Genomic DNA, 20,112 nt, shown 5'->3' with positions numbered 1-20,112 from the left:
AGATACCCATCAAGATGACAACAGTGCTGCTAAAGGAAAAGTTTTTTAGGGGGTAATATTAACCACTCACCGGTCTTTTATGCCACATGGAATAATTTTGGGAGCTTCACATAAAGCCTTTTTTTTCCTTGAACCTTTAAAAACATACTGTTATTCAAGTGCAGGAAAACAGAGTATCAATTACAGATAACACACAAGAATTATATAAAATGCATGTACCTTTATTGAACAAAATAGTAGTGCTTCCAAGCTGAACAGACACAAGGTTTTGCTTCCTTGAATTTTTTTTTCAGTTATGTGAGGTAAATGAAATCTTTCTTTTCCTTCAAAAATACAAAATCTACTGCTAGGGCTACAGGAAGGAAATTAAAAAAAATGTGCCTACTGAAAGAGAAAAAATTAACAAATAGCTGGTTTTCATGCAGATAAAACTTTGCATAGGCTGTGCAAAAGAGACCTTACAAGCTTAGGTTTGTAGCATTTTGCAGAGTATTATCTTCAGTTAGCTTATATGGATTTGGAAATGGTGGAAAAATGGTGACACTAAGGCCATCCCCTTTGTTTTTTGAATGCAACTTCAATTCCTGTATTTAGTCCTGGAACAGCTGGTGGAATATTTCACCTGATAGTTGAAGAGATACTCTTCCTCTGTGGATGGGGGCAGAGCTCAGGTATTTCTGATTTGATGTGAAGCCTATTGAAGTCTGGAGTTTTCTTTGTGGGATGGGGTGCTGGGGTGCTCAGTGGCAGTCAGATAAGAGGAAAAGAGCAGGGTTTCCTCACAGAGGGCTGATTTGGACTGGGAAAGCTGTAAGCAAAGGTGAATGTCAGGAGGAACAAACAAATTCTACCTTTCTTTCTTCCATTGTTGCCTACTGAGCGCCCTTCTCTCCAATGGCTATACGGAGGGTGCAACACTCTCTGATTGCAGTCACTGGTGAGTTAGAGCCATGGAGGGGACCTACTGTGGACCCAGTATGTGCTGTGTTTAATGATACTAATGCATAACCTGTGTTGGTGGACTTATGTACTGCAGGGTCTGGTCTGATTTACCTGAAATGGGAGATGATACTGAGTTGAGCTAAATTGACCTGATTGGCTGCTCCAGCTGGATGGACTAGAAGGTAGATTCATCTGCCAGGTGTTGAAAGGTCTCCTGCTGGAGTGAAATCAATTCACACAAAATGGGAGTGACAGCATAGCCTCTCTTAATGTCCTTGCCCAGCATATCTAGAAACTGCTAGGTAGCTAGGATTTTCCTTTGAAAATTCTCAGTGTTAAATTCCCTGAATTAAATGTGTAAGACATTATTTCCTTCTCTTGAATTCTTTAGAATCTGCAGCCCCAGCAGACTTGTTTCTGACCTCTTGATGCTATGTAGATGCTATGTGTACACATGTGCACATCCTGTGGACATATCTTAATTAAAATACTTGGCATGAGAAGAGAAGGTAGCACTTCAAACTAGAGGGGGAAGAGGAGGAGGAAAGATGCCCTTGACTGTGAGCATTTATGACATTCAGACTGAAGTATCAGTATGTGGAATTTTGCATATGAGGAATGAGTCTTTTGCTGAAGAGCTGTGAATGTTAGCACAGGCCTGCAAATTATTCCCACATTTGGTTTAATATTAATTTACAGGATCCAAATATAACTAGACTTTATACACTCTGTATTTTTCTCTCTTTTTCTTCCCCACTACCTCTTCTGGTGAGTTTTTCCCCTTAATTTACTTTTTCTGGTATGAACCAACATAGGACATAGCTTTTTACTTAGAAGAGGTAGATGACAACACAGCCATTTCCTAGATGGAGAATAGGAAGTCCTTGGTGAAAACAAATGACAGTCTTCATGAACATGGCTTGTCTTCTGGAAGATATATCAAACATACAATGTATGGCTGGCATAGATGTTGCTTTCAGCATTTCTGTACATCTTTTTCTTTGTTTAAAAGCACAAGATAGTTTCCAGAAAACCCACTAATGTACTTGGCTTATTTAATTTCTAGCACAGTCTGAAAGGCCAGTAAGTATAACTGAAACAGAGGAAGAAGCCCCTTTTAGCTCCTTTGGATGTCAGCAGTTGTTTTAGGCATGAAGGTCTTTGTGAATTTTGTTAATGAAACATTTTTTAAATTTTTTTTACTGATTGTTTCATCCCATGTCTGGTTTCTCGATTTTTTAATTTTGGGGGATTTTTTAGGTACTAAGCAAACATAGTCTTTTTTTTTTTTTTTCCTTGCAGGAGTTAATTACTTCATAATGTAATAAAGTAGCCTGTATGTGGTAAAAGTCCTGATAATAGGACACCTTACTAATAAATCTCTTCCTGTGAAGTTGGAAGAGACCACTGTGGTTTCTTGGTCATAAGGCTCTGCTTTGTAGATAATTCATGTGAAAATTAAAAAGGTAATTTAATTACTGTTTATATGGTAGAAATCATAGAATCATAGAATGGTTTGGGTTGGAAAGGACCTTTAAAGTTCATCTAGTTCCAACTCCCCTGCCATGGGCAGGAACATCTTTCACTAGACCAGGTTGCTCAAAGCCCCATCCAACCAGACCTTGAACACTTCCAATGATGGGGCATCCACAGCTTCTTTGGGCAACATATTCCAGTGTCTCACCATCCTCATCGTAAAAAATGTCTTCCTTATGTCCAATCTAAATCTACCCTCTTTCAGTTTAAAACCATCGCCCCTTGTCCTGTCACTACAGGCCTTGGTAAAAAGTCTTTCTCTGTCTTTCTTATAAGACCCCTTTAAGTAGTGAAAGGCTGCAATAAGATGACTCTGGAGTCTTCTCCAGGCTGAACCACCCCAGCTCTCTCAGCCTTTCTTCATGGGAGAGGTGTTCCAGCCCTCTGACCATTGTTGTGGCCCTCCTCTGGACCCGCTCCAACAGGTCCATGTCTTTCCTGTACTGGGGACTCCAGAACTGGAAGCTGTACTCCAGATGGGGTCTCACGAGAGCAGAGTAGAGGGGGAGAGTCACATCCATCAGCCTGCTGGCTACGTTTCTTTTTATGCAGCCCAGGATACAATTGGCATTCTGGACTGCAAGTGCACATTGCTGGCCCATGTGCAGTTTTTCATCCACCAGTATCTCCAAGTCCTTCTCCACAGGGCTATTCTTAATCAGTTCATCCCCTAGTCTATACTGATATTGAGGATTGCCCTGACCCAGGTTCAGGACCTTGCACTTGGCCTTGTTGAACGTCACGAGGTTCATATGTGGCCAACCTCTACCGCCTGACAAGGTCCCTCTAGATGGCATCCCTTCTCTCTAGGGCATCAACTGCACCACTCAGGTTGGTGTCGTTTACAAATTTGCTGAGGGTGAACTCAATCCACTATCTATGTCATTGATATAACTCCATCATAGAAGGCCACTGGATTATTCAGGCACAACTTGCCCTTGGTGAAGCCTTGTTAGCTGTTTCTGATCACTTCCCTACGTTCCATATGTTTTGAGATATATTCCAGGAGTATATATTCCATGATTTTAGCAGGAACAGAGGTGAGACTGACTGGTTGGTAGTTCCCAGGGTCTTCTTTTTTACCCTTTTTAAAAATGAGTGGGATATTTCCCTTTTCTCCAGTCATTGGGGACTTCACCTGACTGCTATGACTTTTCAAATATAACTGAGAGTGGCTTAGTGAGTGGCATCAGCCAATTCCCTCAGGACCCTGGGATGGATATCATTCAGTCCCATGGACTTGTGTATGTTCAGGTTCCTCAGGTAGTCTTGAACCTGATCTATTCTTACGATGGGAGGGAGCTCATTCTCCCAGTATCTGCCTTGAGATTCAGGGACTCAAGAAATGTGGGAAGAGCAATTGCCATTGAAAAATGAGGCAAAAAAAATGCTGACTACCTCAGTTTTCTCCATGTCGGTTTTTACTCGTTCTCCTGTCTTTTTTATCAGGGGATAGTACATTTTCTTTAATCTTGCTTTTTTTTTTTTTTTTTTCCAACATACCTCTAGAAGCTCTTATTATTATTATTCTCATCCCTTGCCATATTCAGCTCCAACTGTGCCTTAGCTTTTCTGATCACATCCCTACACATCTGGGCAGCGCCCCTATATATTTCCCAGGATACACATCCCTGGTTCCACTTCTTATGCGTTTCCTTCTTGCACCGTACTTTGAGCAGGAGGTCCTTACTGAGCCATGCTGGTCTCCTGCCTTCCTTGCTCCAATTCTTACACATGAGAATCGAGAGCTCTTGTGCTCTAAGAAAAATGTCCTGAAAGAGCTGCCAGCTCTGTTCAGCTCCTTTTATCCCCAAGGGCAGTTTCCCAGGGGGTTCCCCGCACTAATTCCTTAAACAGCTGAAAGCTTACCCTCCTAAAATCCAGGGTCTTGACTTTACTCTTCACTTGGCCCATATCCCTCAAGACTGTAAATTCCACCAGGGTATTATTACTACAGCCCAGGCTGCCACCAGTCTTGACCCCTCTAATTAGTTAATCTAGCAACAGGTCTGGCAATGGTTCTCCTCTGGCTGGGCTGTCTATCACCTGGATTAAGAAATTATCCTCGATGCACTCCAAGAGTCTCTTGGACTGCTTACAGCTCGCTGTGCTGCTTTTCCAGCAGATGTCAGGGTGATTGAAGTCCCCTGGCAGATCAGGGCCTTCGAGCACGATGCTTCCTGTAGTTGACGTAAGAATGCTTTGTCAACAGGCTCCCCTTGATTGGGGGTCCTGTAGTAAACACCAACCACGAGGTTCCTTTGTTGGCATGACCCCTAATTTTTTACCCATAAGATCTTGACCTTTTCATCACTGTTTTTCAAAAACAGCTTTGTGTGGTCAATCCATTTTTTTTATTATTTTTTTTTTTACATAGAGGGAAACCCTTGCCCCTCCAGCTTCTTTTGTTTGTTACCTATGCCGCATGCATTGGTATAGAGGCACTTCAGCAGGGCTATCAACCATGTCACCTATTTAGAGGAACACACTCTAATTCCTTTGAGGCATTTCACATGTGTTTCCCTGTTGGTTCCTAATAAATTGGCATCCCCTGGCTCTTCTGAGTTGCTCAAAATTCTGTCCCCTTCCCCTGCTAAATCTGTTCATTAATGAGCTGATTAAAGGCCAGTTACAATTTAGATGCCATCAACTTTGTGATTTCTGTTGTTGACAATTATAATTAGGTGTGTTCTATAACTAGAAGATCCTTTCCAAGAACAATATTAAAAGTGTCAATCAATTAGTTTGATGTTTGCAGCACTATTTTTTCCAACTGCGTTTGGAATGTATTTATGTGTGATGAAAATTGCTGGATTCTTTTAAATTTTAAAGTCACACTTAATTACTATGTCAAAGGTTTTTAAGTTGCATCTACCACAGTTGTATTAGTAGAGCCTTTTGTGTAGAGAAATGATGTGCTTTACTTTTGCCGTTTTCACAGCTGGTGGTCATCCATACAGTGTGGCCACCTACACCTTCCTCTTTCTTGTTTCCAGCTGGTAAATAGCATTAGAAAATCTAGAAAGAGAAGTAAATACTTTGTTCTCATTACTGTTTCTGTAAGTGATGGCTGCGATTGCCACTGGTGCGTTAAATTCCTGGAAGCAAGGCATGTCCTATGTGTGGGGTAAGATCACTTGTAAGTCCATTAGTCTTCTGGAGATCACCTGGAGCTCACTTAATCACAGGGATGCAGGATCAGATTCTTTGGGATGTTATATCAAGTTATTAGTTGCTGCCTCTGGTAAGCATTTGATCGCTGAGCTGCTATTACTGAACTCATTGAAACTGAAGAGGTCTTTTTCTTCTAGTATTTTTGTGTAAGGCCTGTCTTCTACAGTTGTCTCTGCAGCCCCATGTGGATTTTTCTGTTGCTGTAGATCTCAGTCTAATAATGCTGGTAAATCTAGCCAATCTGGTCAATTTAGTTAATCCAAGGAACTGTTTTGTGTATGTTGGTGTGGTGCTTGATCTGGTTTTCAGTTTTGTTTATCCTCCCAGCATTGTAATCTTATTTTTCATGTATTGTTTCTGCAGATGTTTTCTGTCTTTTTATTGGTCATATTTGCTAGCTAAATATACTCACCAAAGTAGCAGAAAAGTACATGAGACTAATTTTTTCTGGATTGTATTGGGTCTGGCTGGGATGGTGTTAACTTTCTCTATAGCAGCCCTCATAGTTCTGTGCTTTGTATTTGTAGCTAGAAGGGTGTTGATAACACACTAATGTTTTGACTACTGCTGAGCAGTGCTCACAGCATCATGCTGTCTCTCCAACCCTGCCCCACCCCCAAAGGACAGTAGGCTGGGGGTGGGCAAGAGGTTGGGAGGGGATATAGCCAGGACAGCTGACTCAAACTGGCTAAAGTGATATTCCATACCATATTATGTCATGCTCAGCAAGAAAAGATAAGAGAAAAAGTGTGTTGGGGGGGCATTAGTTATTAAGACACTTGTTTTCCAAAGCAACTGCTACATATACTGAGGCTCTACTTCCCAGGAAGTGGCTGGACATTGCCTGCTGGTGGGAAGTAGAGAATATTTTTTTGTTTGTTTTCCTTTGCTTTTACATGTGGCTTTTGTTTTTCTTTATTAAACTACCTTTATCTTTACCCATGAGTTTTTCATCTTATTTTCTTCCCCCTGTCCTGCTGAAGAGAGAGAGTGATAGAGTAGCTTGGTGGGCACCTGGCAGCCAGCCAAGTTTAACCCACTACCGAAACTTTGCCATGTAAACCCAATACATTCCACCCCTCACCTCTGTGAATCACATATTTTAAAATTATCATTAAAATGCACATTCATCCATCACACAATCTACAATCTTCACAAGCCTCACTTACATCAACAAAAAGAATTCCCCACATCAAAATCAAAAAACATCATCACAACACCAATAAAAGTGGACAATTTACACATACTCTAACACTTGTCCTTTCACCATAATTACAACAAAAATTCTCCACAATTATTCCACTCTCTAACAATGTTCAGTCCGTGTTTTGCCCATTACATCTCCCAATTACTATCCTTATCTCAAATTCCTCGTGCTCCATGTTGAGCGCCACAAAGGACTGTGTCGAGTTGACCTTTGCTGGCTGCCAGGTGCCCACCAAAGCCACTCTATCGCTCCCTCTCCTCGACAGGACAAGGGGAAAAAATATGATGAAAATCTCACAGGTTGACATAAGGAGAGGGAAATCACTCAGCAATTACTTTCACAGGCAAAACAGGCTCCGCTTGGCCAATCATATCAGAGTAGGATAATGAGAAATAAGAACATATCTTAAAAACACCTTCCCCCCACCCCTCCCTTCTTTCCAAGATCATCTTTACTCCCCACTTCTCTACCTCTTCACCCTGAGTGGCACAGGGGGATGGGGAATGGGGACTGCAGACAGTTCATAACACTTTGTTTCTGTTGCTTCTTCCTCCTCATGCTTTTGCCCTGCTCCAGCGGGGTGTCCCTCCCATGGTAGACGGTCCTGCATGAACTTCTCCAACATGGGTCCTTCCCATGGGCTGCAGTTCTTCAAGAACTGCTCCAGCATGCATCCTTTCCACAGGGTGCAGTCCTTCAGGAACAGACTGCTCCAGTGCGGGTTCCCCTGTGGGGTCACAAGTCCTGCCAGAAAACCTGTTCCAGCATGGGCTCCTCTCCATGGGGCCTCCTTCAGGGTACATCCACCTGCTCCGGCGTGGGGTCCTCCACAGGCTGCAGTGAGAATGTCTGCTCCACCATATTCCTCCATGGGCTGCAGGAGGAACAACCTGCATCACCATGGTCTTCACCATAGGCTGCAGGGGAATCTCTGCTCCTCTGCTCCAGTGTCTTGAGCACCTCCTTCCTCTCCTTCTTCACTGACCTTGGGGTCTGCAGAGTTGTTGCTCTCACATAGTCTCATTCCACTGTCCCAGCTGCTGTTGTGGCAGCATTTTTTACCCCTTAAATATGTTATCACAGAGGTGCTACCATTGTTGCTCCTTCAGTCAGTCTGGGAATCAGATAATTTTTTGTAAGTGTGAAGATAGTTAACTACTGAAATAGCATTTTGGGTGTAATGATGGAGTCCTTTCTTCTTGTTTAAGACCCTCTTTTTCTAAAAGCTGCTGTAGTATATTAGCTAGAACATTGACTTGGTGCTGAGAGATCAGTTACAGACTACAGTTTGTATTAATATTCAGTTATTTCTTAATTAGGTCATATCCTTTCTTTGATAGATATAGTGACAGTTTGGCTCTGCTGAGGGCAGTATAAGTTTTCTGTAGAAAACAGTAAGTAACAGCATGAGGACACTGAAAGCTTTCAAGAGTTCAGACATAAGTTTTTATTAATTTCCATTGACAACTGTGTAGCTAAATGCTGTAGTAGCCTTTAAAAATTTCAGCCAAAATATTTAGTTTTGTTATTGTGGAAGTCCCAGCTGTGCATGGTGAAAATATGAGTATGGCCTAGTATGTCCACGGCCATCAGTTTGCACTAATGATGGTATGTGAAAGTAAATAGCCCACCTACTTAGAGTTTATTACTTCTAAAAGCCTCACATAATATTTAGAGAGACTCAGGTGACATAAATGAGTGTGTGTGTCCGTTGCCTTTTGTTGTGTCCATTTGTGCTGGAGTAAATTGAAGTGACTGCTTATTCTAATCCAGAGCTGCCTATTCCCTGGAACAAAGCATTATTGATGTGAATACGTGTCATGGTTTAACCCACCTGGCAGCTAAGCCAGTTTAATAGGTAAAGCAAAAGCAAAATAAGGAATTCATTCATTACTTCTCATTGGCAAGCAGATGTTTAGCCATTTCCAGGAAATCAAGACCCTATTGTCCAAAACATGGAATTGTTCACCCAGTGTGCAAGAGCTAATCAACACACAGAGTCGAGGTATTTCTTTACTACAGATTTGCACAAAGCTGGGGGCTAGGTGGTATTCTACAAAGCAAGCCCAAACTTCAGAAGAACAAGAATAATATTTATGCAATCTACTTATACATATGTATTTTCCAAACTCTACCTAAAAGATACTCTTGATAATTTGTTATGCACGGTAGTTTTCTGTTGGTCTATATATCTCTCACTTCGATTTAAAGTTACAGTGTATTTTTAATTTACTACACATGTCCGAGGGAGGTGAGGGTGTGAGTCTTTTAGTCATGAATTGAGTTGGTGGTTGCGATCTCCCCCTGCCGCCTTTACATTTCCCCTAGTTACAACCTCATTCTGTTGACTTCTTGTCTTTGTTGCAATTAACTGGCTGCTGGCACTTCCTGGGTTAGGTTGTTCTCCTTATCAGGCTTTTAGTTCTCCTTCAAGGGGACAGTCATTAATACAAAGTTACAGATACATGACTAACCTAACTTCACTAGAAGAAGAGAATCATTTCATGTTGACAACAATAAGATAATGGCGATTGAATGCATAGCTAGGCATCACTATCACAGATAATGGTTACGTGGTGAGACGAAACGCCACAACTCCAAACGTTCTCCCCTTCCTCCTTCCTCCCTATGGCTTTTATTACTGACCATGACATAATATGGTATGCAATATCCCTTTGGTCAGTTGGGATCAGATGTTCCGGCTGTGTCCCATTCCAGCTTCTTGTGCACCCCCAGCCTACTTGCTGGCAGGACAGTGTGAGAAGCAGGAGAGGCCTTAAAGCTGTTGAAGCACTGCTCAGCAATAGCTAAAACATTGGTGTGTTAACACTGTTTTCATTACAAATCCAAAACATAGCCCCATACAAGCTGCTGTGAAGAAAATTAACTCTATCCCATACAAAACCAGTACATTATGAAAACAGATTGTCTCTATGCAGTGAAATAACATAGATATTATACATCTATACACAGTGAAAGGCATTTTTTTTAGTGTACACTTTTAATACATCTACTAAACTGCATAACTCTGTTAGAATTTAAAATTCATTGTAGCAAGTTCTATCCTCCCTTTTTTGAAGAGTATGAAAAACTTTGGATAGATTATTGAAAAAAACGGGACATGAGAAAAATAAATAAAACAGAGTGGTTTTAAGAAGATAATTCAGAAACTTTCTTTTCCTTGTCCTATCAGAACAGGGAACGAGCAATGAATTTGAACAGAGACAAATTTCAGAACTGATATAAGGAAATACTTTTGCATGCAGCCTTGATAATATACCTGTGAAACTCATTGCTCCAGAAAGCTGAAAATTATGTCATGGCTATCTTGCGTGATATTCTTATGCTACCATATAAACTTACTGTGCTGGCAGTATACAAAAGTATGCAAACCTATTGTCTGATTGCTTATATAATTTGCTGTGTACAAAGTTCTTTAAAATGTGCATCCATATAAACGGAACTGGTCATCTAAACCCCCTGTATTTAAACGAATTAAGATATGAATAAATTCAGCTGGATTAGAAATCTTTATAATTGTGTAGGTGTCAAAATGCTACTGATTCATATAAATGGTCTCACACTACACTGAACACATGTATTGAACATATGTTTCTGTTAGGGAACATTGGAGTTTTTTATATGCAATATTTGTCAGTACAGGTTTTGCTGCTTGGTCTCACTGCTTTACTCCTAAGTTCAGTGTATCACCTTTTCTAGATATGTCTTATGCTATTATCTTCTTTTTTCAAATACAGCTCAACTAGTGTGTGTTCTGCTGTGGTGCAGTCTGGGTACCACTTGAAATAGAAGCCAAAATGGTTGTGCATTAAAGTTCACCAACACAAAATATACAACCAGAAAAATTAATCCCAAAGCAATTATTTTATGTGTTTCTTTCTTACCCACCTCTTATGACTCGGAAAGGGAATAAATTCTGTTATCTGAGAGGATAAATTGCAAGTCAAACTTGCCTGGAATTGTTGATGAGAAATGCCTCATAATTGAGGGTAAGGATTCTTACAATGTGTAGGAGCTCCAAATGATGGTACAGTATCTCTGAAGAAATATCCAATATGTTATGTAATTATTTGCTATGCAAATAAATATGATGTGAGGTCTTGCATGCCTAAAGTCTTTTGACATTCCTGGCAATATTTTTGAAGAGGGCCAGACCCAAAGTAGTCTATAATGTGTTGGGGTTTTGGAAGTACTCAGCATATTGGTGCTGTTACTCTTTTGAAAGTTCCCGTTGCTTTGGGTGCTGAAGAATGAGAAAAATGAGATATGAAGTGGTGGGAGAGTCCTGGCACTTGAAAAAGCTAGGCTGGCTTACTGGTGAGTGGTATCATCTTGCAGCTTTTCTTCTTTCCCTCTGTTTTGAGGGCAATAGCTAAGTCTGCTGAAGCGCCCTGGATAGCAGGCAGCTCTGTGCGGTTGCTGATCCTCTCTTCTGTCCTTTCTCTCCTCTGGTTTGATCTGTTCAGGGCCTTGTTTTCCTCTTGTGCACTTTGTACTTGGAGATCTAGGTTTTGCTGTGCTGTCTATGAGCTCTGTATATGAGAGGGAAGGCTTCAATCTCTTATTCAAGGGTCCTCAAACTTTTTAAACAGGGGGCCGGCGCACGGATGAAGTGGCAGGAGGTCATCTGCGGCTGCTTGGTTTCCCCCCCCAACCCCCTGCGGGGGGGGGGGGGGCGGGGGGGTTCTGTAAATACCGGGGGCCGGATCGAGGACCCTGGGGGGCCGTATCCAGCCCGCGGGCCATAGTTTGAGGACCCCTGTCTTATGTGATACCATGGGGTAATGGGATTTTCATGTTAACTGTAGTAGAGAATAGTAAGAATACCACAATGTGAATTAGTCCCTGGAAAATAGAGATTTCATTGCAACTGCTACAACAGAGATAGACTAAATTTAATGTGTTAAAAAATGAAGGGATCTTTTTTTTTTTGGATGTTAAAACCTGAAGTTAACTACTATTTGTCCACCTAAAATATTTACCTCTATAATTAGCTTAATGTATTTCTGTATGCTAGAATGTTTCCTTTGGATGTGAAATGAAGGAGGCCCAAAAAAATTTATGTAGCAGCTTAAGGACTGTATTTATATATCTCCAACAATGCTGTTTGTACTTCCTTACTGAACAATAACTGACCACAGTGAATTTTAAGTAAGCAGTGATTTTGATTGCATTTATACATTTCCCATAGAACTGAGCAGTATCTATTTCTGGCAAACACAAATATCCATGTGGTGGGGTTTTTTAGGGGGTGTTTTTCGTTTTTTGTTTTATTTTTGCTTGTATCATAGACTTGCCCTCAGCAAAATTAAGCAGTTACAACATCACCGTGGTGGAAGGAAAGAACATCACATTGTACTGTGATACTACTGGAGGGCCGCCCCCTAATGTATCCTGGGTGCTCACTAATCTTGTTTCAAATCATGAGGTAAGTCTCATATTCAAATACGTGGTAATTCAGAGACATCTGCCAAAGGGTGAAATAAAGCCTTTTCTCTAACTTTAATTAACTTTTTATAAAAAATATGAAATAGTAAATTAATGTTAGGATTACATTTATTTCCAATTACTTTCAATCCATGGTGGCTGCTGCAGTGCTTTTGGAAAATCACAAACATTCATTCCTCGAGAAACTGATTTGCACTTAAGTTTTTGGATATTCTTTTGTAAATGAGAGTGCTGTAATTTCATGGAAGTAATGTAGTGAATCAGGATACTGAAGCTTAAGTACTTTCTTATTATCACAAATACCTGCATAGAGAGAACAAGTCCAATCTAATTGTGAGAAAAGCTTTGTCTCTCTAATTTTATTATATTTTTAGGTTGAAATCTTGGTGTGCTGGAACTTTTGTTGCAAATATTAATTACTTTGTAGTTTGTTTCATTTTCCGTTAACAAAACAAAATAACAAGATAGTCATGAAAGCCAAAGTCAAGGTTTTACTATGGCAAAATTTTCTTATGATGTATGAAATTGTTTCCTCAATAAACCCATCCAGACAGTGGGAATTTTGTTTCCTGAGATCCTGGTGTTCTGTGGACCTGCCTTAGACTGTGTGCGCAGTGGGTATATACTGATTAAGTTCTTTCTGATGGAGATGTTGATAAGAAGCATTTAAACAGGTCTTCAACATGCAGCTGTTGACCTCCTAAATTGCTGTTATTTACATTGTGTAAGACCCTCTGTTATTTACAGTTTTATGGCATCAGCTCCCCTGCATTCATGAGAGTATAGACTGCCTAAAGCTTTCTGGCCTGTACAAAATGTGTGATGTGCACTTCCAAAACTGTTCCTGCAGTATGGAAGAGACAGGACCTCTGGGGTCTCTTAACCTCTGCACTTTCTTCACGGAGGTCATTACATTAGGCTTATGTAGAATTTGACTAGCCTGTCTTTCAGCTTTCATAAGAGCTTTGCAGAGCTCTAGTTTTATTTTTCAACTTTTCTCTAATGTGTAAAACTACCCAAATGCATCAATTATCAACAAGAACAAGAAATTAAAACAGTTTGAGGAATTTATGCAGTTGTGTTTTTTTATATTTCTTTTTTTGTTGTTGAGTCATGAGCTAAGACAAATGTGGGATACTATTCAAAAAGTAAGATCATCTCATTTTTTAACCTCCCTGTCTTTCAAATACCATGTTCAGTTTGCTTTGAGCTTTCCTGAAAAGCTTTTTTATCCTGACATAACTTTGTGAGAGAGGCTTATAAAATAGCTGTTAAGCACAGTAGTCTTTTCAGTAGCAGAAGAATGAGTGCCTTATAAATCTCATTTGCCATTCACAACTTTCCTTTTCTGTGAGTGTTGGTTTTGGTTTCCTTTTTCTCACTTTAATGTCTTTGTTTCTGCCTCCCTTTTCTTAACCTTCTATGCTGCTTCTGTCTGGTTTTCTTTCCTGTTTTACAAGGAGAAATGTTAGCAAAAGTGAAAACCATTCTTCAGTCCTGGAACATTAACCACACTCTCAGCTTTTATGCTGATGTATAAGTTCATTAATGTCAGTTAGATTTTTCTTGTTATATGTTTCAGCCTGAGCCTGCAATTGAAGCCCTGTAATTTGGAGAGTTGTACATGGAGAAGTGTGCATTGGGGTGTTGTTTTTTCCATTCCTCCTGCCCCAGTGTCACAGTGAAATCAATGGGATGTTTGACTTAAGTGGATTTAAGGTGTTATCTCAATGTTTAAAATTCTGGTCCTGCAATCCTGTATGCAGGAGTGTTCCCACATGTCCCCATTGTCTACCACTGGAAGTCACTGTGGTTTTACAGGTGTAGCATATCATTTGCTTGTGTTCAGTGCAGCATCAAAGCATATGTGTACAATAAGTATCCCAAAAGGCATTTTTTAAACAATCATCCTAATTGTTGCTCATTTTCCAAATTTGTTTTGGTTCCTTTCCTTTTTAATAAAACAATCTTGCATTTTGTGAAAAATTCAAGTATGGAAATAGTAATTATTTGGCTGTAATTATAAAGACCTCACTTAACAGAAGCTTTAACAACTAGCTTTGCTAGCTGATAATTTTTTAAAAATCTTTGTAATTACTTTTTTATTTGTTTTTGTAATTAATTTTTGTAATTTATTTTATACAGCGTAGCATAGCTGCATATTTAATATAGCATTTAATGCACTGAACTTTCTGCAAATCATAATTCTTACCTCAATTAGCCTAGCCTGTGCTCAAGCACAGTAAAACAGCACTTGGGCAGTAGTTCAGTTAGTAGAAGGGACTCTTGTGGGAGGTTCCATGATAACAAGGAGCTTTTAAGAGACATTTGGCTAAGGAGGAGGGAGAAGACATGTTGTCAAGGTACGGTAGAGCTCAGAGAGCAGTAGTAGAAGACATGTCAAGCTAAGTGTAAATGAAAGAGATAAAAGGAATAGTAAAGCAAGGACTGAACAGAATATAGGAGGGAATAAAAAGATTAAAGAGATTAGAGATAGACCATAGAAATCAATCATGAAACTGAACAGAGGGATAAGCAAGGGAATGGATGCAAAAAATCAACCCACATTTGTGTAGAGAGAGATAGGTGTCAAAAGAAGGGAGAAACAGAAAGTGACATGGTAGAAAAATGAATGAGCATTTTGGGCTTTAAATCCACCGCTACCGATGGTTACAATTGGTTCTGTAGGTGTGTTGCATCTGTTTGGATAAGACACCAAAATAATGCTTTGATTAATTGCAGTTTGATACAGCTAAAAGGAAGGGAAAATGGAAAATGCTTTTGAACTGTGGCCAATAGTTCCCCCCTCTCTCCATTGTTTCTTTATACCATATTTGGCACATCCATATTTCTTGATCATTTGTAGAGTGACACAAGTAAGAATCCTGCCTCACTAACCATAAAGAACGTTTCATCTGTGGACAGTGGACTGTGGATTTCTTGCGTAGCAGAGAATATTGTGGGAGAGGACCAAGCCTCTGCCGAGCTCACAGTATTCTGTACGTAAGCAGGCTAAACCACATTGGCAATAACTATTTTGGGTATAAATATTTGTTGGACACACAAGTTGTTGAAACAGAAACACCTTTTAAGCATGTGAGCTATCTATTACAGTTAATTCTGGGAATAGCCCAATGAGCAGTTGTTATTTTTACCTTTTTCTGCTCTGAGTTCTTCTGCAAAAATTATGTTTCTAAATGCTTTATCTTCCAGTCTGAGCAATCTGTAAGTAAATGTCTGAAACCCCAAATACTCAGTTGTACTGTCAGTGTGAACAGATTTGTAATGGTGTGCATATACATACACACTGTCTTAGGAATTAAGAAACATGAATGCATCAAAAGCCATAGAAATTATTTATAATAAACTACAATTTATTTTTTTTTAACTAAACCAACAATTGCTTTGTTCAAAAATTAACACACTTGCATTATTTGTTCTGCCAGATATAAAATTATTTGTCATAGCTTTGAATAATTATTTGTCAGGGCCAAGGAAGGGGGAAGGGACGTGTAGTATAGAAGTATTGGGTTCTTAGATCTGAGATTCCAACATGAATTCATTTTATGTGAAATATGTTTTCACAAGTTGCAGCCCTCTGTTTAACTGAAGATGGGAATGGAACACTTCGTAAATGGAAATTTATTTTTAGCATGTGCTCAGGACAGTAAACTTAAGAAATCACTCTACAAGCATTTAAAATGTTTTGGAGGTGGAAATTAGATATGTAATAGCTATGGAATGGGACAGAAACTAGAAATGTTTGAACAGTGTAAATGAGATTGTGAGATTGCCACTGTTATGAATGATAAAAGGGAGTATAACTAGATGAAATCAAATGCAGTTAAGAATGAATATCAAGGAATATTTCCTAACAGTGAAATAATGTGCAAGGTGTTAGAATAGTGTCCTGAAGGGAAACAGAAGTCTATAAACTTGAGGCATTTAGCACATTTGAACAAAGAATGAGAAAATGTACAGTAGAAAATGGTCTTACCCTGACAGAAGAATCTAGGGAATGAAAATAGCTGTTCTGGCCTTGATCCTTTTAAAGAAGTCACCTGAAAGTTTGGATTCTTAGCTGAATATATTTCCAGTACTACTTGCTTTTGGCTGACTTAAATATTTTTAATACTGTTTTGTTCTTTCAGCATTCCTCTGTGCCATTTTTTCAGCACAGTAAAGCTAAAATTTCCCTATCTCCCTTCTCAGTGATCTGGTAACTGAACTTTCCACACCTTGCAGAGTATGTGATTTAATGGGGGTTCACAGTTTGTCTGAAACTAGTTTTTTTTCTTTCTAAAGAATGGCTTCATTTCAGTTGTGAGCATAGTACCCAAGGCAGAGCAGGTGGGCTTCCTGTGTGAGTATCCTCCATATAGGTATAATTCCTTCAAGTAGTGTATTTTAGCACTGATAGCCTGAGAAAACAAGATGTTTGGTATATTGTGACGTTATTCACTCTTTTTTCCCCAATATAGTTGCACCAAATATCACATTTATTGAATCTCCAACCCCGGACCACCACTGGTGTATTCCATTCACTGTGAAAGGGAACCCTAAGCCCACATTGCAGTGGTTCTATGAAGGGGCTATACTGAATGAGTCTGAATACATCTGTACTAAAATACATGTTATCAATCAAAGTGAATATCACGGCTGCCTTCAGCTGGACAACCCTACCCATCTGAACAATGGTGCTTATACCTTACTAGCAAAGAACGAGTATGGAGAGGATGAAAAATGGGTTAATGCTCATTTCATGTCAGTGCCTGGAGATGGTGAGTATAATTATTATTTTTTTTATGTTAGCAATTGTAAATTGACATGAATGTGCAGACAGTGCTCCTGGACAGCTTACCTATTTTGGAGGAAGCTTTTTATATACGTTTTTTCTCTGAATGAATGTCTTCAAGATTAGTTGTAAAGTAAAACGATATTTTTTTTTTACATTTTCTTCTTGTTTATTCCTTTTCAAGGGAGGCCATGCTAGTGCTATTTAAATCCTCCCTTTGAGTAACGATCCTCAGTGCTAGTAAGGCTAGTAAAAGATTGCTGGTTTTGAAGTGTTTTCTTTAGCTTCAGTTCTGATCCTGTAAAGCATTGAGTACCAATTCAAGGACTCTGCAAGTTTTCTACACTGTGCACAAGTGCAACCAGGCAGTGTATCCAAGGGCACAGGGAGTATGCCTACATAGCATCTAGTGCATTGATGCAAAATCAGCAATGCAGTCCAACGAGTTGAGGATAATATATTGTGTAGGACACTAGAGGGAGATGGATAGAAAACAAGTAACCCAGAGGCAGGATGGACCAGCTCTCAGGTCCTCACAGACATTTAGACATCCAATTCCCATTCATTTCAGTGGAGGTTGGGAATCTGCATGCCTAGGAATACCTGTGTTCAAAATGGTTATCTTCAAATGTATGCATCTTATGCTACTCTAAAGGCTCCTGTTCAGACTTCCTAAATGCTATGTGAGCAGTCTCAAGGTGGACTAATTCACTGAACTGCAGGGACTACTGTAAGTAGTTAATGTACATTGTGGTTTGATCTTTTCCCACATCTTCAAAACCCTATTTGAAGTGACTGTAAGAATATGAAGGTGTACATGTAAGTGCATTGTTCTATGTGAAAAAACTGAGTGGACCTTGAGTGGAAATATAGGTGTGATTTTGTGCAAATAATTGCAGAATCATATCTGAAAATATGAACGTGTGCATACCTTTGGCTTTTTAACCATGGGATAGAAATAGCCTCCCTCTTGAAACAGCAATATGCAGTGCTAATGTTATGTGATAGAAAAAAAATGAATATTTAAATTCTCTCTCCTACATTGTAGGCTACAGACAGTAAAAAAATAGTCTGTATTTAACATTTGTTCCTATCAGCTCAGCCTGTTACAGGGAAAGAGATGGCAAGTATTTTTCATTCCCATCTTTAGAAAGAGAAGGTGAAGAGCTGATATAATCAGGCTCTATTTTCTCCTACTGTTCTTAGTAGCTTCCCTCTTCTTTTTTCCCTACAGTCCTTCCTTAAATAGACTCTTTACAGAAACAGATCATGGTTTCAGCTACAGGCATCCTTTAATACTACATTATAACAGTTCAGTAGAACAGTTCACCTCATACATATACAATGGAAGTTCTCTTACACTCTGTTTATTTAATATTAATTTGGCTTTATTTTCTTTAATAGAATAACAGTTCCTTTTTTTAATAATTTTTTTCTTTTAATGCTCCATTTTTCTTCTATGCTTGTCTCTTTTAAGCTGAAAATTTCCTGTTTGTGGCCTTTTAAATTAAAGGTATCCTCCCAATTAGAAAGACAACATTATTTATTTGTTCCTTCCTTTTTATAAACATTCATTATAAGTCTCCAAGATAATCCATGTTGTGTTCAAACTGGACTACATACAGACAGGATGTAACTGCTTTAGAAATCAGTTTGTGTGTATGGGATGGCACCAAACCAGTCTTAAAAATTAACAGCAGGGGAAATTACTTATTTAGTTAGCATCCTCCGTGTTGTTTTTATTAGTGGGGCTTTTTCCTCTAAGACTTATGGTACTGAGCTTTAGAATATTCTATAATACTGTTGTCTCCTCCACGGAAGCTGGCATAAAAGTAAATGTTAAAAAAATAACATCCTTTATGTATTGTATTAATTTTTAAACTTTTTAAATTATTATTACTATTTAAAGCACTTCCAGGATCTTTCAGACCCTTAAAAGGCTTTTTCAGCACTGCCATTACTGTGTAGCATCTCCTTTTGGCCCACATATTGTACAATGAAGCATAAAGATTAGGCCCATGCTCTGTTATTATGTTCATTTCCATGCCTTCATGACTGAATTAAATACCAGCCCTGATGTTTCATGGGGTGGGGTATCCTGACTGAGCTTTGAACTGATTCTCTGGTTATTAAATCACTTACAGGCAAATGCACTAAAGATAAAAACAAAAGCAAATTAAAAAAAACCATTCACCTATAAACTATATATCTAATTAAAATAAATACAGCAAAGACTGAAGCATGTATTATCAACAGCCTAATACTCTACTTTCAAGGTTGCATCAAGCATGATGAAGACAGGATTTGTGCTAAGATGCTCTCAGCTTTCCAGCATGCTACTTACAGAACATATTTCAAGGGACAGCATAGAGGAAAGCATGTTCCACAGTGGGATTTGGGTCAAGTTAATGATATCACAGTTAATGTTATAAATTCAAAGTTTGTTTAAAATACTAAGGTCCGGGGGAACAAATTTCACATTGTTAGCTAGATTTTAAACTAGTTTTAATCTGCTAATCTTTATGGATACCAGTAAAGCTGTTCTTGCTGAGGATAACTTGACTATTTGAGATTAAGTTATAGAAAATGCTAAGCAATAAACATCTGTGTTTTATTTCAGAGGCTGTTTCCATAATTGATCCATAACAATTAATGAGTACTGCAGAGATTTTTACCAATAATAACTATTTTTTAAGTAAAATTATTCATCTACCAGCCCTCTACTCTAAAATTCAGATGAAGGAATTAAAGTCATGTAGTATCTTGTCATAGTATAATAATATGTTAGATATACCGTAGAAGTAGAATTTTGCTGGTTTGGCAAAATAACATGACTGTGTTGCACAAGTATTTTTTTGGATCGAGTCTTTTGCTGCTGCTTTATTTTGAAAATGTCTACTTTATAAAGAAAGAAGCAAGCAAACCAAATGTAGTTGAGGCAGTTTATAAAGATGAGTGAATAGAATATGTCTGTAATATTTTATTTGCA

The 20,112-nt window shown here is 38.9% G+C and overlaps 1 protein-coding gene across 1 annotated transcript in view; it reads left to right on the top strand.

Moving 5' to 3' along the window:
• Positions 1 to 20,112, top strand: part of LOC129734856 (BDNF/NT-3 growth factors receptor-like) — a 248,530-nt gene that overhangs the window by 30,666 nt on the left and 197,752 nt on the right. Inside the window, exons 6-8 of the mRNA XM_055700189.1 lie at positions 12,172 to 12,308; positions 15,195 to 15,327; positions 16,810 to 17,109. Coding sequence (XP_055556164.1) covers positions 12,172 to 12,308; positions 15,195 to 15,327; positions 16,810 to 17,109 — 570 coding nt within the window. The remainder of the gene's footprint in view (positions 1 to 12,171; positions 12,309 to 15,194; positions 15,328 to 16,809; positions 17,110 to 20,112) is intronic.

The sequence above is a fragment of the Falco cherrug genome (assembly GCF_023634085.1).
Source record: "Falco cherrug isolate bFalChe1 chromosome W unlocalized genomic scaffold, bFalChe1.pri SUPER_W_unloc_1, whole genome shotgun sequence".
Lineage (NCBI taxonomy): Eukaryota > Metazoa > Chordata > Aves > Falconiformes > Falconidae > Falco > Falco cherrug.
Note: the sequence above shows the minus strand (reverse complement) of the source record. Positions and strands in the feature narration are given on the sequence as shown.